Source organism: Carassius gibelio, chromosome B21, assembly GCF_023724105.1.
Source record: "Carassius gibelio isolate Cgi1373 ecotype wild population from Czech Republic chromosome B21, carGib1.2-hapl.c, whole genome shotgun sequence".
In the NCBI taxonomy this organism is placed as follows: domain Eukaryota; kingdom Metazoa; phylum Chordata; class Actinopteri; order Cypriniformes; family Cyprinidae; genus Carassius; species Carassius gibelio.
Genome location: NC_068416.1, coordinates 14175314 through 14195060, shown reverse-complemented (window position 1 = coordinate 14195060; position 19747 = coordinate 14175314). Strand labels below are relative to the sequence as shown.

Sequence of the window (19747 nt, the reverse complement as noted above, 5' to 3'; positions counted from 1 at the left end):
ATAGTCCAGATAATCATGCTTGGGCTCGGTTCAAGGCAACCGTGGGTAGTGTGAGTACACCCTTATTCCGCTTATGCTTGGGAAAGTTTTCTCTCTGTTTGAATAAAGAAATGTGATTCTATTACTTTTTATCACTATACCTTTAAGTATAAAGTATTTCCTGAACCCCCTGTGATATTCTTCCCATCTAAAATTTGACAGCCTTTCGAATGAAAGTTCTATCTATTATTTCTTGTATCTACAGCATTTTATATAGAAAAGCTGTTCTTTTTAAGTTAATATTAACATCAGATCATAGCCACTGTGGAAGATCTCCTTATGGCTATCAGGTTAATAGAAAAATTTTACACTAGTACAGTATAACTACTGTACTACAAGACTGAATCTTTTAAACGTAATAAAATGTTATGAGCTTAAAAATATATAATTCTTTCACAAAAGTATTTGGTTACATACAAACAACTATTTCATATTATTATTTTTTAATTATTTTTAAAGTATTATTTAATTTATTATTACTATTATTTTATATAAATTCTATTTTTTATTCTTCAATTTTAATATATCTTACATTTTATATTATATTATTATTTGTATTGCATAACAAACGCTATATTTTTTATTAATTACATAATTTCTTCATTAATTATTAATTATCTTCCTTATATTATATTATATTATATTATATTATATTATATTATATTATATTATATTATATTATATTATATTATATTATATTATATTATATTTCTTTTACCTAAAGATAGCAGGTAGAAAAATGTAGGACAATGGAAATTCTAATTATATATTTAATAATGATATAATTTCCCCTCTATCTCCCCTACTATGACTCAATGTGCCTTCACAGGACAAACTACATGGGTTGGTCTCTCTGGCTGTCTGCTCTGAAAGCTGCAGAAAAGGTAGCCATTGAAGGCTGCACAGGTGAGAGAAAGAAAGAAAGAAAGAAAGAAAGAAAGAAAGAAAGAAAGAAAGAAAGTGAGAGAGAAAGAAAGAAAGTGAGAGAGAAAGACAAGAAAAAGATAAAGATGGAGGAATGAAGATGAAATGCATTCTGGGAGGAACCCCAGACTTGTTCTATGAGTGCCTCGAGTTCGGAGGTCAGGGGTGGAAGGTCACCTAGGTTGACGGTGAGTCTGACTCTTCCCCCGTCGAGCTCCAGGCGCAGGGTGTCAGCAGACTCTTTGGAGGTGGTGGCCATGAGCAGACCGTAAGCCCTCTGAGACATGAAGCGCAGAGACACGTCCTCAGCCTCAGTGTGAACGGCGTGAGGCATCAGGACCTTCAGAAACATGCTGCCATCATAACTCAGCACTGCGGATTCTGAGAGAGCAAACACAAAAAGGGAAAACAGGTCAGAAAACACAGGTCTCAAAAACAAGACAACGAGAACCTTTTCTTTTTCAGAACCTGCAAAACTTGACCAGGCGCTTTGAGCAGCCTTGTGCCAGTGTTATGATGATTCGGTTTTTCCCGAAAAGGAAAAGTTTTCCAATGACGCGTACTCCACAGACTCTCCGTGCCGCATCGTGTCTTTAACTAACGAACACATGTTTCCCTCGACTGTACGCGCACTTGTGCCTTTGATAACTGCGCACGTCGTTTTGTCTGACTGTACATGTACCTGCAGCGCGCAGCACTGTCCCATATTGTCATTAATATACATACTGACTTCAACTTGGACCACTAAATAAATAGACTGCTATTGTTATGTAAGTATGAGGGATAGGTTATTCAGTGCACAGGTCATTTCAAGAGTGATAAACAGAGTGATAGAAACTATTTCTTTTCATGCATTTTAAATGTTTAAAAATGTGGAAACCACTCATTGCATCACACCATCTCCTGACTGCATAGGCAGAGGGTGAACTTACTCCAGGGTAAGGCTAGAAGCAGCCAAATGTATTAAACACCATAAACCCATCTTTTTAGCCACCAACCAGACATGGGTGTCATATAGGCTAATAAAATATGTTTAATGGGGCTGAATTTGTATTTAACATAATTACAATTTAATAAAAACATTAGAAATTGATAATTAGGCTATATAACGTTTCCTTTTCATGATTATTTGTACAGCGAATACATTACATATAGAGAGTGACATTATCACTAACTTTGATCTATTGGGAGTTTAAGCACTCTCAAAAAAAAAAAAAAAAACTATCGTTACACTCACTGAAGCTGTATACACTGTGAAATGAATCTCTAACTTGCGTACACTGTACCTGCATCTGTGCTTTCTTGTTTATGATGAGAGAATCCCAAAGCGCACTCAAAACTGATGACTTTCAGAGATGACTCATCTGAACGCCTATGATTGGTCATTGCATTCCTTAGCTCAACAGAATTGCGTGTGATTGGTTAAAATGCGCAACAATGTAAAAACGCCTAAAATGAGAAGATCTTAATTTAATGACACACTGTATGTTCATTTTCACTTTGTTAGCAACAGATGTTTAATTTGTTTGCGCAGGGGCATTTTTGTCCAATTTAGTGGCATTTTTGCCCCAAGTCTCCATGGCCAGGGGAAGGTTTAGCCTTACACACGCTTCGCCTATTCCTGACTGTATTAATGTTTGTAAAATTGGGACTTTATGAAGAGTGTGTATACATGGTTATAAGTATGACAGTTTATATTTAATTCATTTAGGGAAATGAACAAATGTCTCAGCCCTCAAGGGACTATTTGACCAACTAGCTTATTCCTGCTTGAAAAGCAAAATGTTATTGGTAAAAAACATCAACTTTGAATCACATGCTGATTGATGGACTAGCATTATTCAACATTACTTACTACCTTCCAGCAACACTATAGATTTTTTTCCTTTCCATTTCAATTTCAACTGTAGTAACTTTGTTGTGTTTTGTCATTTTTATTAGTTACTGTTTTTAAAATGTGTCTACATAGTTTTATTAAGTTTAGTTTCCATTTTATTCAGGTTCGTTAGATTTTGATAGCTGAATGGATCTTTTTTGCATGTGATGGCTCACACGATGAAAGAACATTTAGAAGTTGTGAAGAGTTTGACAGTTTCACTGAGAATCAACTCATGAGTTTTGATCAAGAAGCCATGTGCATTTAGTTATTATGTTAATTTTAGACAATTGCACTAATTTTACTGCAATTTTGCTTAAATCAATAAGAAATTCAAATCTGATTTGAACAAGAAACTAATTGTTCAGACACCTGAACTTATAACTGTGAGAAAAAGAAACTCTTGAGAACTGAGTCAAAGTGACTGAGAAAAGCTGTAAAATATTGCTTGAAGAGTTTGTGGACCCTCGCTGAGTCACCCGTGGCATTTCTGTCCTGGACACACGTTGCTATTCTTAGCGATAGACAGCAGAGGGCAGGAGAGAGTTAGAAACGATACAGCAATAGCAGAAAAAGGTCTAGGCAGGTGCGATCTGATGAATGGAGCTGAAGTGCAGCTGTATCTCAATATAAAGTACACAAGTGAAGCACTAAAGCCTTGCTCTTCTTTATAAGAACGTGTCTCATCGGTGAGAAGTAATCCCATCATTAATCCTCCCTTCCCACTGCTTTAAGCCCTACTTTCCTCACCCATCTCACAGTTGGGACCCAGATATCCAGTTCCAGTGCAGTCGCAGACGTGTCGATTCCAGCCCTCGCGGCAGCGGCCTCCGTGGGCGCAGGGCTCCGAGCTGCACCTCCGATGGGTCTCTCTCGTACAGAAGCTGCTGACCCCCGGAGAGCTCTGAAGCTCCGCCAGCCGCCTCAGGTCCCTGCTGCGCCCGTCTATAAAGAGATCCCGCACGCAACCCACAAAGCCCAGCCTGAGGCGGGCGGTCCACACCTCTGGGGGGAGAGGAAGACTCCCGCTGTCCTCAGGCAGACCCCCCAGATACATTTCACCATCGAGATCCAGAATCTCGCTGCCCTCGTTGGTGGAGAAAGGCATGCTACGGCCGTTAACGGAGATGGAGCCTAGAAGATAAGAAATGAGGAGAAAGTGATATCTCAGTGATAATCTCCTAGTAAACCCAATTTTTTTAAAAAAAGAATGTAATTTGATCTAGAAATATTGATCACACTTTAGTTTAGGGACCAGTTCTTACTATTAACTAACTATTAACTAAGACTTTTGTCTCAATAAACTCCTAATTTGCTGCTTATTAATAGTTAGTAAGGCAGTTGTTATGTTTAGGTATGAGGTAGAATTAAGGGATCTAAAATATGGTCATGTATAATAAGGCATTAATACTGTCTGTTCTTTATAAGTACTACTAAAATGCCAATATGATAGCCACATGCACGCTAATAAGCAACCAGTTCATAGTGAGAGTTGGTCCATAAAGTGACACTGTAATGTAAAAAAATATATAAAATAAAAGGTAACACTTTAGTATAGGGTCCAATTCACACTAAAAACTAGTTGCTAATTAGCATGTCTATTAAGAACATATTGGCTGTTTATTAGTTCTTATAAAGTACATATAATGCATGACATCCATAATCCTACCCAATACCCTAAACTTAACAACTACCTTATAAACTATTAATAAGCAGCAAATAAGGAGTTATTTGAGGCAAAAGTCATAGTTAATGGTTAGTTAATAGTGAGAACTGGACCCTAAAATAAAGTGTGACCAAATAAAAAAATAATAAATGTGACAATATGTTGATTAATTAAACTCTAAATTGTAAATAATCAAAATCATTTGCAGAATGTTGTCTGCAATGCAATTCAATTGGAGCCGAGGCGGTAAACATTTGGAATTTTCATGTTAAGGAAGCAGAAAAAAAAAAAGATTAATTTTAACTAGAAAATTCAAATTCAAACTCATGAACGGCACAACCCTGGGTTGCTTGCAGTAGCAGTTAATAAACACGTTTAATTGACAGCCCTAGTTAATAATTAACTAAAACTAATTGAATTAATGCTGCTACTACTGATCCCCAAAGACTATCCGTTTAGTGACTCATGAAATAAGTGTAGCTACTGTACAATGACTGTCACAAGCTAAAAAAAAAGGAAGTTTCATTAATTTAGCAATCCACTGTGCTTCCTTTTTTTCCCTGAGCTGAGCTAGTGGAAAGGTCTTCAACCTCTTCCCCCCGGATTTGCTAAATCCCACGCTGGGCCTGCTGCTTTTAAACTGTGGAAAGTGTATTTGAGTTGAGCTCTTACAGTAATGAGAGGTAATGAGAAGTAGAAGAAATGGAGTACAGTGATTTAGCAGTTTGTAAAGTATGCATATCAGATGGACCCTAAGCGGGCAGAATGAGGAAGTGCTTTTAGATTAAGAGGAAATGTCCCTTTAGTCTCACAAGCAAGTACAGTAGGTTAAAACTACTTTATTAAACAGCTGAATAATATAATGTGTGCTGATCTTGCAGTATCCTGACCTTTCCTGCCCTCTCTCTGGAAATCCACATGGCACCATTCTCCGTCGTTGACCTTTTTGTTCCCGACTTTCATCTTGATGCTCCCGGAGCCCATGTCCATGAGCAGGTAGAGGAAGCCTTCAAGCAGCTCCATGGTGAAGAAGTCAACCTTCGGTCTGCGGTCTTTGGAACCCTGCAGCCGGCCGTGGCTGAACAGCAAGAGGCCGTTGGGTTCAGTGGTTCGGAAGTCGAAGGACACGGAACCAGTTTTCTTGGCGTTCCAGCGCGGAAGGGTTACGTAAGCGGTCGGCGTGTCGAAACTGACGGGGTCTAACGCGGCGACATCCTCACAGCGGAAGGTCAGGTCACCGTGGAGGGTGACCTTGGGGTCACGCATTTCAGCCAGGCGGGAGAGCTCCAGTCTGAACTCATTATTGGTGTAGATCACCTGGGATGGGGAGAGGGAAAAAGGGGAAAAAATCACTTGAATGCTAACAGGGTGGAATGGAGTAGCCCACTGCCCACTGGTACAAACAAACCGCAGCTGATGTGTGTACCTCAGGGGCACGCTTTTCAAGTCAGTAAACACAGCAGTCTCTTTAAATACTCGAAGCACGAGTGGATCACATAAACCTAGCGACCTCATCTAGAGCGCTACAGAAACCCTCGTCTAATCGATATTCTGTTTCATTAATATGATGAATCATCCTCTGCTAACATTAGCTCCGACGATGCCAAAGCTAAGTGGTTTTCTGAACCACACGCATAAACAGCGCATTCATTAACTGACGTCAACTGAGAAATTTTGATCTAGGGTATGATGTCGAGCCCACACGGTAAGACGCGAAGCAAAACTACTCATGAAATGACCTTCCTAAAGCACATGCATTGGGAGTGTGTCCCCTGGGGTTGATTTTTGTGTCTCAACAGCCAGATGGGCGAATCAGCCCCTGCAAAGCAAACATGCTTTTGATTTTTACACCAGCAGCTCTCTCTGTCCGAAGATGATGACTGACGCTTTGTTGCTGGGTGTGAACTTGAGTGTCTCTGAAAATAACACAAGACAGCCATGTTTCTCGTCAGCCCTCATGACAGAAAAATAAAGGGAGAGGTAGGAGCAAAAACAAGAGGTGCCAGCTCTGAGCGAAGGAACATGAAAAATGCAATTATTGCCAGAGAGCATGGACAAAAAGGGATCTATCAATGAGACCCTTTCAAAAAATCTCCGACTGCACAACCTAAGCATCCTAATCTTCCTGATTCACTACCAGATTAAGATACGGGTCTGTAATGTCAATGTTTCTTAAGCCTTTGCTTCTATAAAATGTCCGTCACTTGTTTCCCAGCTCACATTTATGTAATTGAAGGTCACTGTAATGATCACATATACCAATTCTCACTTAGCTGCTTATTAGCATGCCTATTAACTACATATTGTCTGTTTATTAGTAACATAGCATATATTCAGCATGACCATATTCTACAACTACAATAATATGCAATATAAATAACTACAAGCAGCAAATGAATAGTTCATTGAGGCATAAGTCATAGTTAAGGGTTTGTTAATAATGAGAATTAGACCTTAAACTAAAGTGTGACCATAACATGCTCTGAAGAGGGAGACTCTTTCTGTACTCGGGAAACTTTAGCAACCGTACACAACATCCTAGGAACTGCATGATGAAGCACTAAAAACACTCAGAACACCTAAACAACTATTTTCATTTTCTTCAGAAAAGGTAAAAATATTCTTGGAATTGGCACTATTCAAACTGGGGTACAAAATGTCTGAAAGTATTTTTTTTTTTTTTTTTTTACAGTTATCAGACAAAAGGTTCTAAACCTTCAGAACATGTCAACCTCAGGAGCTCAAACTAATGACTGTAAGTCATTTTATTTCTCATTAATTTACTTTATTTTTTTTTATTTTTTTTACCTAAACCATGGTTTGAGTGGTTTGAAAATTACATAAATTTAATATATATATATATATATATATATATATATATATATATATATATATATATATAATTTAAAAAGAGTCCAATTAATTGATTGACAAAATGGTGATACAGTTTGTGGTTTTTATTGTTGGATACATGTATAAAAATCTGAGGCAGACATTTGATTTGCAAAAAAAAAAAAAAAAAAAATCATCCTGTTAATTTTACATTCATATTTTATTAAATATATCAAATAGTTCTCAACAAAAAACAGGGGATTTGTTCCCAGTGGTCTCAATCTTTTCAAAGACAAGATACAAGAACCAAAAAAAATAAAAAATAAAAATAAAAACATTACAGACTAACAAGGACCTGACAAATGGCTTGAAAGGGTATGTATACCTTGACAAACTAGCCTAATTAAACGCTACACAGGTGGACGCAGTTGACATGACCATCCAACAACAAACATGACACCCAGAACCTGCGCAACAAAAGACTAAATGAAATCGAAAGAGCGACAAGACAAAAACAAGACAAAACACAGATTCCCAAAAGCGTCACAGCATTGTAGATGTGTATATGTCTCTATCAGAGGCACGATAAGGGAGTGCTCAAGCGCCTGCTGAAGAGGGCCGCTGATACTAACTGTATGGTTGAGCAAGTAGACAGCGGTGATTACTAGAGTACGGGGTCAACGAGACAGAGATGGAGAGTCTGGGACAGTCCAATGGGGATCCATAGAGGAAATCAATTTTTAATTTGGCTGTCAGGATAGTAAAGCTGGAACTTCAACGGTATAGACATGACATAAATTATGGGACATGCTCAGAGAGGTTCGAAAGAGAAAAAGAGAAGGAAGAGGTAAAAGAGAACAGATCGCTCGCCAAACAAAAACGACATCAATGGAACTCGAGAAACTAGGACTTCTTTAAGAAGGTCCCGACCAACTCGCCTGAATTCATATACAAACAAAACGCTTCTTACGTCTTTAAGGCAGCCCATGAAGTTGTTGCTCACAGGGGAGCCGGGCAGATCTGCCGTGTTCGGACTGCCGCCCACGTAGAAGAAATCATCTGAGCCCAGCATGGTGTAGTCCTCCTGGGTGTAGCCAGTGGTTGTCAGCAGGCCGTCCACCGATATCGTCACCTGTGTTTGCATAAAGGCCACGGATGGATAGAAAACAGAGAGAGAGGGAAGAAACAAGAAAGGGAACGTGGGAAATCTTTTAATTATCTGAAATCTGAGTTGGTTTCAACAAGTTCCTCTACTAAAAAAACTTCACGTTTCACGTGGGGGTTCCTCTGGTTCTGTATGCATACGTTAGCGAGGGGCCAACCCATTTTTATGTCTGCTATTGCTGCTTTCTGAATGAGGGAATCCTGTCTTGTGTGCTGGACTAGTCAGTGTTGGAGAGGAGAGACAGGAAGGGGAGGTTACAGGAACTAAGAGGAATCACTATATGTTGAGTGGGTTAAGTGATGTTAAGGGTGACTATGCAAGATTAGTATAAAAGGGGGGGATTCAGACACAAAAATGATTGTTAGTATAACAGAGGTTGCTTTTAACTATGTTGGTGGTCTGTTCTGATCAACTACTGGATTAACTGTACACATTTCATAAGAGATGTCTTCAAAAGAAAAACTTTGGAGGTGTTTGGGTAGCGATAGGTTTCAGTTTGTTAATACACAAGCCGTGCATGACGGTTAAGACAGCTCGGGCTGCGATTTCAGGACTTACACTCACTAGAAAGAGTCATGTATGATGAATTCAGTGAATCTAGAGCACAATCATATTTGTAAATGTTAATGTTGAAGCATGGAAACACTGGCAGACATCCAAAACAGGTGGTTTTCTCGCAGTGTTAATAAATGCTCGGGGGTTTAGGTGTTTCCATGCCGACAGACAGAAAGGATTCAGATTCCATCTCTAATATCATCAAATATTATTATTATTACTGCGGACAAGTAGGCAAAGCCAGAAAAAAATTATATATATATTTTTTTTTTTTTGCTGGAAATTGTAGATGGTGTGAGTTGTCCTGAAATTGAAACCCGTCATTTGTCTGAACCTTTATAAGAGAGAAAGAGCAGAGAAAGCAAGACATGGAGGGGAAAAGAAAGCCAAAAAAAAAAATAATCTTATGTAAAGCACCACACTACATCAACAAAAATAGTTACCCACACATGCAGTGGAAGCAAATTATGCGGGTGTATAACGGCGTATAAGCTGCGTATTATATTTAAAAACACGGTATACAAAGCGCAAGTCCTGTGATGCAAACAACATGTCACACATGCTGGATAAAATGTGCCAAATGTCATCTGCTACTTAAAGAAATGAATGACAAAGATCAATACAACGAAACGCATGAGGAAAACAAGATGTACTCTTTTGCCACAGGAAGGGAAGGGTAAGGGAGGTCCGTTTTTATCTCTGTTCCATAGACAGAGGGTTAATAACAGCTGTCATTTTCCACTTTTAATTGATATAAACAGTGAGTGTTTGTGCTCAAGCAGAACACCTCAGTTTGTCAGTACAAGGTCATTCTTTTCAGATTAAAGTGTGAGGCAACTGGAAATTAGAAAGGAACGTCAATAACATGTGACTTGGAGAAACAGAAAAGCTTGTACGTTTTAACATTAAAAAGTGCAAACATCTAAACATATTCAAATTGGTCGCACTTTCCTTTAAGGTCCAATTCTCACCATTAACAAACCATTAACTACAATGTTTGCCTCAATAAACTCCTAATTTAATGTTTATTAGTAGTTAAAAAGCCTTAGTCATTACGTTTAGGCATTGGGTAGGATTGGGGATATAAATGAATAGGCATGCTAATAAGCAACTAGTTACTAGTGAGAACTGGTCCCTGTACTAAAGTGTTGCCAACATATTATATCTGATTGTATTTATGAGGTGATATGAACGAAATCATATCTCACAGAGAAATTTGACATCACTTAAAGTCAAATATTTTTATTTTATTTTCAATAGTCATTGTCATAGAATATTTAATTTAGAAAGTTTAATAAATACTTTAAAAATGACTGATGCAAACCGAAAAGGAACATCATTCACATCATTACACATATTATATATATTAATTTTACATTATGCATTGATTGAGTTAAAAATGAGGCTGAAAAGAATAATACAATACAAATATTTTGTCAATTTTGAAGCTACTGAGAAATAACAGATTCAGTTGAATTCTAAATTAACTGGAGTATATGAAAGAATATCATCTATATGACCAAGATGTTGCTTGGTAACCATAAGCAACCCACAGTTAGACCACAACTTCACGACATTTCAAAACTAAATCGCTCCCATTATAAACAACTACTTTGAGCTTCACACTGAAAACATCTGTCTGCAACAAAGTTTGAGTTTTTTTTTTTTTTATTGCACAGGGGATATAATGTGCTATTAACAATAAAGTGAATGCAGTTGCATCTACAGATAAAAGCCTTCATTGCCCTTCTCTCCTGTTGTTCCTGATTAACTTGGCAGATATGAATACAATGTTTGAGGACATTGCATATTAAGGGACGTTTCCAAGCAAAATCAGTATTATTAAATGCCACATCTTACAGTGCATCGAAATCTCTGTATGAGATGCTGCAACATTTAATAAAAGCCAACATCAAAGGGGGAGAATGAGGGGAAAATGGAGTAGGTGGACAGAAACGCTGCACAAGAGCTGCAGTCAAATCTTTGTTTTTGATTGTTTCTTTCATCTGACGAATTACGAAAGGCTTTGAGAGAGCACCTTCTGCCCTTTTACATTGACTGACGCTGGGTAGTTTATATTTTGGAATGACATGTTATTTAATGTAAATGCCAAGTTTGAAGATATGGTTTGTAGCAATACATCAGGATTTACATTAAGCATAAAAATATGTTTTCCTGTCAGTTTGGCCCAGACTGAAGTCAGCAGCTTACAGCATCATTTATGCCCACCGTAGAAACTCTCAGCCAAATAGGATGTGTTATTGATGTTAGAACTCATACAACAAAAAAAGGCATTTTAATAAGGATATGGGCGATGGGATAGTGAGTGCTATAAAAAAAACAAAAACAATGTGCATAAACTGCAAATGGCAAAAAAATGAACTTTTGCATGGCACCTGGGGATTGGTGCCATATTTAAACATTTCTTTAGTCGTTTCTGCACAGTAAAAGCAAAAAAGAGATAAAAAGAAAGGGCCAAACCAAACTAGACAAATTAGAATGTGATATCTACCATATAATGCAGTTTGTTTACCGTAGGGAGTCCAACCCCTGCGCGCTTCAAAAAAAGAAAAAAAAAACAAGGAGGGAGAGTAAAATTACATACCATAAACTCCACAGATGCTTTAAAAGGATTGAAAATGACTTACTGGCAATTTAAAAGCAAATTTAACCATGCCACGAAATGATACTTAATTTCTCCGCCCTCCATTAGAATATATCTTCCCAGGAAAAATTGTTCAAATCTGTTCGTTTATACCTAATTTCTTTGGACACTTGTCAACGGCAAACAGGTGGCTCACATTCCATGGAGGTTTTCATGTTAGTATTTGAAGGGGTAAAGGCAGAAGAAAAACAATGACAAATCCACTTAAGAGGCTTCAGTGTTAGTAAAAGAGACAAAAAGAGAGAGAATTCAACTAATCTGTCAAACAAGATGGTTCAGGGAGGGTTTTGAAGGAGGGATCTTGCAGAGGCAGCGGCGTTAGAATAAAGAATGACAGCAGCAGTAGCGACTAACTCGTTATTCAAGGTAAATGAATGACAAAAGCAAAAATGTCAACACCCGTTATGCACTCATTTATGCCTGCTCGGCGTTGCCAAGCCCGGTACTTCCATAATTTGTCGTGGCAGAACAGCTCGTTCGTTAACAGACGCAAGGTGCGCTCTGCTCTGTAAGCAACACTTGAGCTAAAGGTTACGGCAGTCAAATGAAGAAATAATCAGCGGCGGCAGAAGCGAGCAGGCATAGTGTGTTTCTGTACGATGCACCCTATCATATAATCATAGTTCAGCATTAACAGATTGAAAACAATCAGGATAATGGCACTGAAAAAAAAAAACAGCCTCGACTATGAACGCTGCTTTTTGAAGGCTGTGCTAGAGGGACCTCTTTTCTCTTAGGTTAAATGATAAATAGTAAACATTCCCCCTTCTCCGCAAGATGGAAATCTTGCTGAATGCAGACAGATTATTTTGCCGGCGTAATTGAAGCATGTGCACCATCGTGGATTTAATCACAGGCGAAACAGAGCGGTGCAGTCTGGACTTGAATGGAGTCGCCAGATCAAAACACTCCTCTTCACCAGGGACTCGCACACACACACACACACACACATATCCGTACTGGTTAGTAGCAACTGAAAGGTAATTATCACTGCCCTCTATGTCTGGAAGAGCCTGTGGCTTAATGGTACTTCAGTCTGGCAGTGAAGAAGATTCCTGAAAGCCCTCCAAGAGTCCAACAACAGAAATATTTTGTGCAGTGCTTAAAATGTAAATCTATTTTGCTATCAGAGTTACATATTACCTTGTTAAGTCTCTGACGGCTAGCACTGTGAGCTGGACAAGCTCCAAAACAACTGCCTGGGCCACTGAAACAGTTCATCTCGAGGTAAATTCCATTCGGAAGTGAGCCCTTTATTTTGAATCTGAACTTTATCTGGAGATTTTTTCAGGTCTCTTCCATAGTCTTGTGGATTTTTGCAGAAACCAAGCTCTGGGACCAACAAAAGTTCATGATTCATCTTTTGGTCATCAAGATCTTTACAAATAAACATTTTTTTACAAACTATTGAAGCTTAAATACAACCATCAGAAGTACAAAGCTAAGCATAGGCCTTGTGATTATAATATCACCAACACAAATTGCTGTCAGCTCTTTCAATTTCTATTTAAAATCTACAAATTGTAACGTTTGAGTAAGAATAGTTTGCAGGGGCACAAGTATTAACACAGCATGGCTGTAAAAGTGATCTAGTAAACAAATTATCTTTCCTATTCGACGTAATGATGTTTAATGTCCCTTCTTAACTTCTTTTGTAGTCCTATTTGGCAATTTGTTAGCAAACGAGCAAGACATCGTATTACTGATGCATTTAAATGTCATAGAATAAAATAAAAAAATATTATGAGCTTGTGTTAAACCACATACCTTATTTCAGGCATTTAATCAATAACCCAACATCCACTGAGTTCAGGAACCAGAAGTTAAAAATAAATAAATAAATGAACAAAATACATTTATTTACAGTTTTAAAAGACACATTTCTGCAAAATCTGTAAATATATAAATGACACATCCTGTTGGGTTAAAAAAATAAATCACTTCCATTAAGTTCCCTTTGCTAAAAGCCTAATTAAGGGGTCATTCCTGAAGTAAATTTGGCTGCTCGCTTTAAAATGACCCCTTCCCACAGAGTGCAAACTTGCAGTCTAAAATTCACTTTTTACTACAACCAATATTCTCTTGGTACCGCAGGATTTAAAGCTAAAATCATATGTGAAATAACAATAATTTCAGTAGAAACATTTTATAGCTAAATGAAAGTTTCACACTGAATTGAAACTGCTGTAGTGAAATACAATCTCATTGCAACCTCCACTTGTTATCCAAAACAAACTCAAAGTGTTGTATTACTTTTGTTCAGAAATCGCTAAAAGCAGTTTCAACAGTTAATACTGCAGTTATGCATTTATACATTTACTTTATCTAATAACACAAGTTGACCAAAGTATAGTCATCAAAAATGTTTAAAAAATCAAATGAAGCACCCTGTGGAGCCACGATGCGCAAAGGTGAACGTTACCTGACGTAGGTTGCGGGACACGCGGACCGCGTGCCATGCGTTATCGTTGAACTTGCCATCGGATGGCTCCACCAGAGCCTCGAAGGCACCGGAGCCCAGGTTAATGACCAGGCACACGGCCCCACTTTTCAGAGACAGGTTGACATAGTCTGCAGATTTGCCGGTGTGGAGCAGGAGGCCGTTTCGCTGAAGCGTCCGGAAGGACAGGGTGATTTCATCTGTGCTGCTCTGGATAGGCTTTTGGGACAGGTCGTAGCTGAAGAACTCATTACCCTTGAACGTGGCCACTGACTCCACTTGGCCTTGTTGAAGGGAGAAAGAAAAAGGCAAGGGAAGGTCATTAGAGCTGGGATGGATTTGGACCAAGGGTATGAGAACTGACTCCTCTTTATATTATCTGTGTTTTATAGACTCATACAGAACCAATCAAACATTTTAGGATGAACAAGTGGAAACAAAGAATTAATGAAATGGCAATGCACGTGAAATACTCATACCGGGTTTTACAACCCAGAAATGTTCAGGCAGGACTTGAGCCTTGATGTGATTTCCGCTAATGAGGGTTTTAAGGCCACTGGCTCAAATGAAGCATAAACGAACCAGAAATTAACAGTACAAGACAGCTGCAAGCATGAATCATTGTACATGTCTTTGACATGAGAAAATCTCACTGGATTACCACGTTTCCTTATTCACGCTTCCCGTAGACATGAACCGCAGAGGTGAGTGAAGTCACACATGTAAATGAGCGTAATCTCCCCCAGCGCCATTCGCATCAGCTAATCGTGAAGGTCATTTATGCATGTAAAGCTTGCCGTCCTGAAATTAAACTGCGAGTGTGCAATTAAACGAGCTGAAAACGGGCTGTCAGGAATAATCTGAAATAAAACACAGCCGCACTTTTAAATAACGATTTGATTTGTGAACGCCACTGCAAGATGTGAAAGCTTTGATGAACGAGGTAGAGTTTCAAAATACAGTCATTAAGAAAGTAGGTGACTGAGGAGGCTGCTTGTCAAAATATCTCATCTTCATTATTTAAGGTCGTTAAAAATCAGCACCTTCACAGACAGCTCGTTAGTTTTGCACTTATTTTCTGGCCTTATGTCTAGCCCCCACCACCTGTTAATCTTTTGGGATGTGCATTACTACAGATTTTCAAACTCGAATATTCGGTGGGTTGCCTATGTGATGTAAAGGGAAGCCCTGTGTAATTAGCCTAGATTTGGGTTAGTCTGACGCCAATTGGACATGATTCTTAAGGCAGAGTGTTAACATAAGATTTGTTCAAAACATCTAGACAGCACAGCGGAGAGTGTTGAAGTCTCAGGCAGTTTGAATATAGTCAACAAAACCTACTGTTACATCATGGTGGTAATTAAATGACAGTCATTTAAATATACTGTTGAAGAAAATGACAAGAAAAAAATAAGACTGCAAGATATTAACAATCCAAATCATAGTTTATCAGAGACTGATCTGCTTCAGCTGAAGCTAAACAGTGGAAGGACATCAGTAAACTGAAACCCTGCAGGTTCATTTATTTTTATTTGAGTAATAAAAAAAAGCGACTTTTTCTTAGAATTGCGTGATATAAACTCACAATTGCGAGAAAAAGAACAAACTTCTTTATATGAGGCCATGAATCATTTATTTTTATTTGCGTAATACAAAAACGCAACTTTTTCTTAGAATTGCGTGATATAAACTCACAACTGCGAGAAATAAACAAGGTTGCACTTTACAGTACATGTACTTATGGTGTACTTACAGTGTATTTATCTAAGAAAGTTCTGGTAATACAAGGTAACTACATGGGGTAGGGTTAGGTTTAGGGGTAGGTTCAGGGTTAGAACCTAGTTATTGCATAGTTATTGTAATTACTATAATAAGTACATAGTATGTACATGAGGAACAGGACTGTAAAATAAAGTGCTATACCAAAAACAAACTTCTTTATATTTTAACAATTCTGAGAAAGAATTGCGAGTTTATATCTCACAATTGGGACCTTATTTAGAATTGAGATATAAACTTGCAATTATACGAAAAACAAACTTCTCGCAATTCTGCCTTTATACCACTATTTATAGCACACAATTCAAAACTGAGAGATGTAAACTCAAAATTTGCAATAAAAAAAAAAAAAAATCAGAAGTGTGAGATAAAAAGTTACAGTTATCGGTTTTATTTTTTAATTTTAATTTTTTACATTAAAAAAAATAAATATAAATAAATAATTACTGACGCCAAACATTTTAATGATCTGGTAAGTGCAATTTTAAATCTAGCATCTGCACAAAAAGAAACAAAGTTACTACAATGTTATTTATTTCGACTAAACCCACATGCTAACTTAGTAAAATGTACTAAAATTGATAAATATGACTTGACAAAATAATAACTAAATGAAAGATATAGTACCACTAGCATAGCATAGAACACTAACTTAACCTACACCATACACAACCACACCAATTCTAATGGCTTTCAATCAGGCATTACAAACAGCCTCCTGGGATCCTAGATGTACTCACTTCAAGAGGCAGACCAAAGTCATTTTTCATCTAATTGATACATGTCTACAAAATCTATCAAGTTTCCGCCAACATATCTCAGACAATCTTATTTTACAGCACCGGAACAGCAATATTCGTCCTTCAGATATGCATACATAACCTGCTCAGCTGCTAAAAATAGTATGAAATATTCCATTCCAGGTTTAACCAGCAGAGCATAGCATTAATTTGAAGACTTGTGATATTTCATCAAGCACGAAGGCTCAGACCATCAGTTAGGAAAGAAACGACTGGGGAGGAATCAACCAACCAGACATCTTCACCAAGGAAATTTGACCTTGCAAAATTACAGTGGCAGAATCTTATCATAGTGCCACTTGGTTCACTGGAGAATAAACAGCCAGAGCGTGTTCCACAACAAGCAGACCTACCACGCAGAGTGGAACTCTTTAAGAGATGACAGAAACCAAGCCCCTGCTGAGCCATGTGTGCTTAAGAGGGTTTTTTTTTTCTCACTGACTACAGGGTGACGCAAAGAGAATATGACCCACAAAACACAGGGCTATGACTAAGTATAAGGTAATGTTTCTAACAATAAACCGACGTGACATGATGGGACTCGACAATATCAGAGAAGCTTTAAACTTTTCAAAAGTGCAACCAGAAAGTGCCTTAGATGTTACCGCTGCAGCAGCAAATTTAGTCAGATAGTAACAAGCTTCTGACAAATGAATTGTGACTCAAATATATTCGCAGACAGAAAGCTTGGTTTGCATTAAAGGTGCCGTGTCTAATCTTTTTTTAATGGAATATAAAATATCCATAGTCAGATTTGTTCTGATTCACCAAACAGATGCCTGTCGATCTTTTTGCATGTTTACAGGGAAGCCCAACTGTATATGGGCAGCAGGAAGCTGATCAAATTCAGGTTCATAAGCAGTTGATAGCTGTTTGTTTGTCATGCAGGAATTGTATTTTGATACTACTGTTTTTAACAACTTCGACATGCTGAATACAACTGTATCTTTGTAGAGTGAGGAATAGAATAAAAGGTCATTTTTCTGATCAGTACAATGTGTAGATCACACTGACATTGGGCTAGAGCAGTAGCAAATTTTGCCTGTACACCTTACATATTACATAAATGAACTGTACATCTAATTTGACAGCAACATACTTTTAGACCATTTTTGTCAGTGACAAAATACAATATTGATTTGTAATGTCTTATTTGTTATCATTTTGAATTTTATTGCAAATTAAACGAATATTACAGTAAATAATAAGGTGAAAATGTTCTGTAATGTGGGGGTTATACGTGATATTATCGTGATAAGTAGAGCACAATAAGCTATCAGACTGTATTGTTTGAAATCTGTGGAATGTGTGAATTCTGTGAAATGTGTGATTTCTGCAAAATTGGTGAATTCTTTAAAATATTTAAATATGATTGGGTTTGACTTGCATCAAGATTATTTAGTCTTGAAAATAATCAGGGTTATTTCCATTTCAGAAAGCTATTAGACAGGTAAGGTTTTTTTTGTTGTTTTTTTCACCATCCAAAAAAATGCCATTGCCTTGAACCCATTTTTGTTGGTGTCTGATAAAGGATTTTTATCTGTCTCAACATAAATTTCTCTGATAAGGATATCACTAAAGATGCAGTCTCCAATCATACACCACTGGAGTACTGTACTTCTGAAGGTTTTGGTCAGAAGATATGATCAAGGCTCTGACAACTAACACCAATGAGTAGTTTTAAAAAGAAAGGTAAATGGCAGAGCTAGACATTGTAAAAAAAAAAAACAGTAAATAGTTTTGATTAAACATACTGTATTTTATGATAAATGTAATATTCATAAAAAAATGACTTGTCTGAATATTTTTAGTGTGTGATTATTTGTGTATGGATATGTAGGCTGCTGTTATGTGGCTACATAAGCAGTATACCCTGCAAATGAACCCTTAGATCATCTTTAGATCTGTTTAGACAGTTAGTAAAATCACAGAAATTGTGCTACCCCAAAGGCAGATATTATTTGTAATAAAAAAAAAAAAAAAAAAAAAAAAAAATATATATATATATATATATATATATATATATATATATATATATATATATATATATATATATATAAATTTTTAAAACTTATTTCTGCACTAGATATGGAATTACAGATGGAATTACATCCAGGTGTATATATATATATATATATATATATATATATATATATATATATATATATATATATATATATATATATATATATATATATATATATATTTTATACAAAATAAAAAGTACAATATAAAAACATATATGTACACAATAAGTTCATTGTACCAAATGATTACTTTAAATGTAAGAACACTGTAGGGGTGGGTGAGATCCCGGTAGACATGATTAACCGGTATAAATTTGTCAACGAGTAGAGATTCTGGACTACTGTCTCTATCGTGGGTTACACGCTCATGTGACATTTCTGTACTGCGTGTTCATGAAAACTTATCATTTTCACACGTTTTTAAGCATTGCAAATGAAAAACAAGTGATTTTAAGCCAATTAAAGGCCATCAGCAGCAAAAGAGAACTCGTTCCGTTGTATGCGCGTGCTGTCTGAGATGTCTGAGTTTCTGAATGCTGTCAGAGAGGCAAGCGCACGTTAAGACAGTGCTCAAAGTACACAGGAGTATTGAACAGAATTATTTTTGCTGCTTTATAGGCCTTGAATGGTTAAATACACAAACTCATATGTTACAAAATGCCCGTCTTTGCAAGTATCCTCGTAAACATGGTCATTTAGGTCTTAAGAAAGAAAACACGTCTAACATTATATTGGATCTGCGCAGCTCTTAAAGTGACAGCAGTCTAAAGAAAGAGAAAAACAAAAGAAAGAAAATCTAAATAATTTCCGTAACTTTATAAGAAGAAATATATATTTAATTTACACAGTGAAGGTGTTTTTATACATTTGATTCATTCATACAGTGTTTTTAGCATTTCTTATTTTTTTTTGTTTTACTGTACTTTTTTTTTTTTGTCCTATTGCTTGTAATTACTTTTTTTCTAATTTAATCACAGAC

At 37.0% G+C, this 19747-nt stretch overlaps 1 protein-coding gene across 13 annotated transcripts in view; it reads right to left on the bottom strand.

Moving 5' to 3' along the window:
* The window catches only part of nrxn2a (neurexin 2a), a 339692-nt gene that overhangs the window by 217851 nt on the left and 102094 nt on the right, over nucleotides 1-19747 (bottom strand). For 8 of the 13 annotated variants that reach the window (XM_052588890.1, XM_052588893.1, XM_052588894.1 and 5 more), the window contains 6 exons: nucleotides 14145-14446; nucleotides 11570-11614; nucleotides 8308-8469; nucleotides 5396-5822; nucleotides 3590-3973; nucleotides 1141-1344 (listed from right to left, as the gene is read on the bottom strand). In XM_052588890.1, coding sequence (XP_052444850.1) covers nucleotides 1141-1344; nucleotides 3590-3973; nucleotides 5396-5822; nucleotides 8308-8469; nucleotides 11570-11614; nucleotides 14145-14446 — 1524 coding nt within the window. The remainder of the gene's footprint in view (nucleotides 1-1140; nucleotides 1345-3589; nucleotides 3974-5395; nucleotides 5823-8307; nucleotides 8470-11569; nucleotides 11615-14144; nucleotides 14447-19747) is intronic. The other 5 variants (XM_052588891.1, XM_052588895.1, XM_052588885.1 and 2 more) reach the window with 1 other exon arrangement.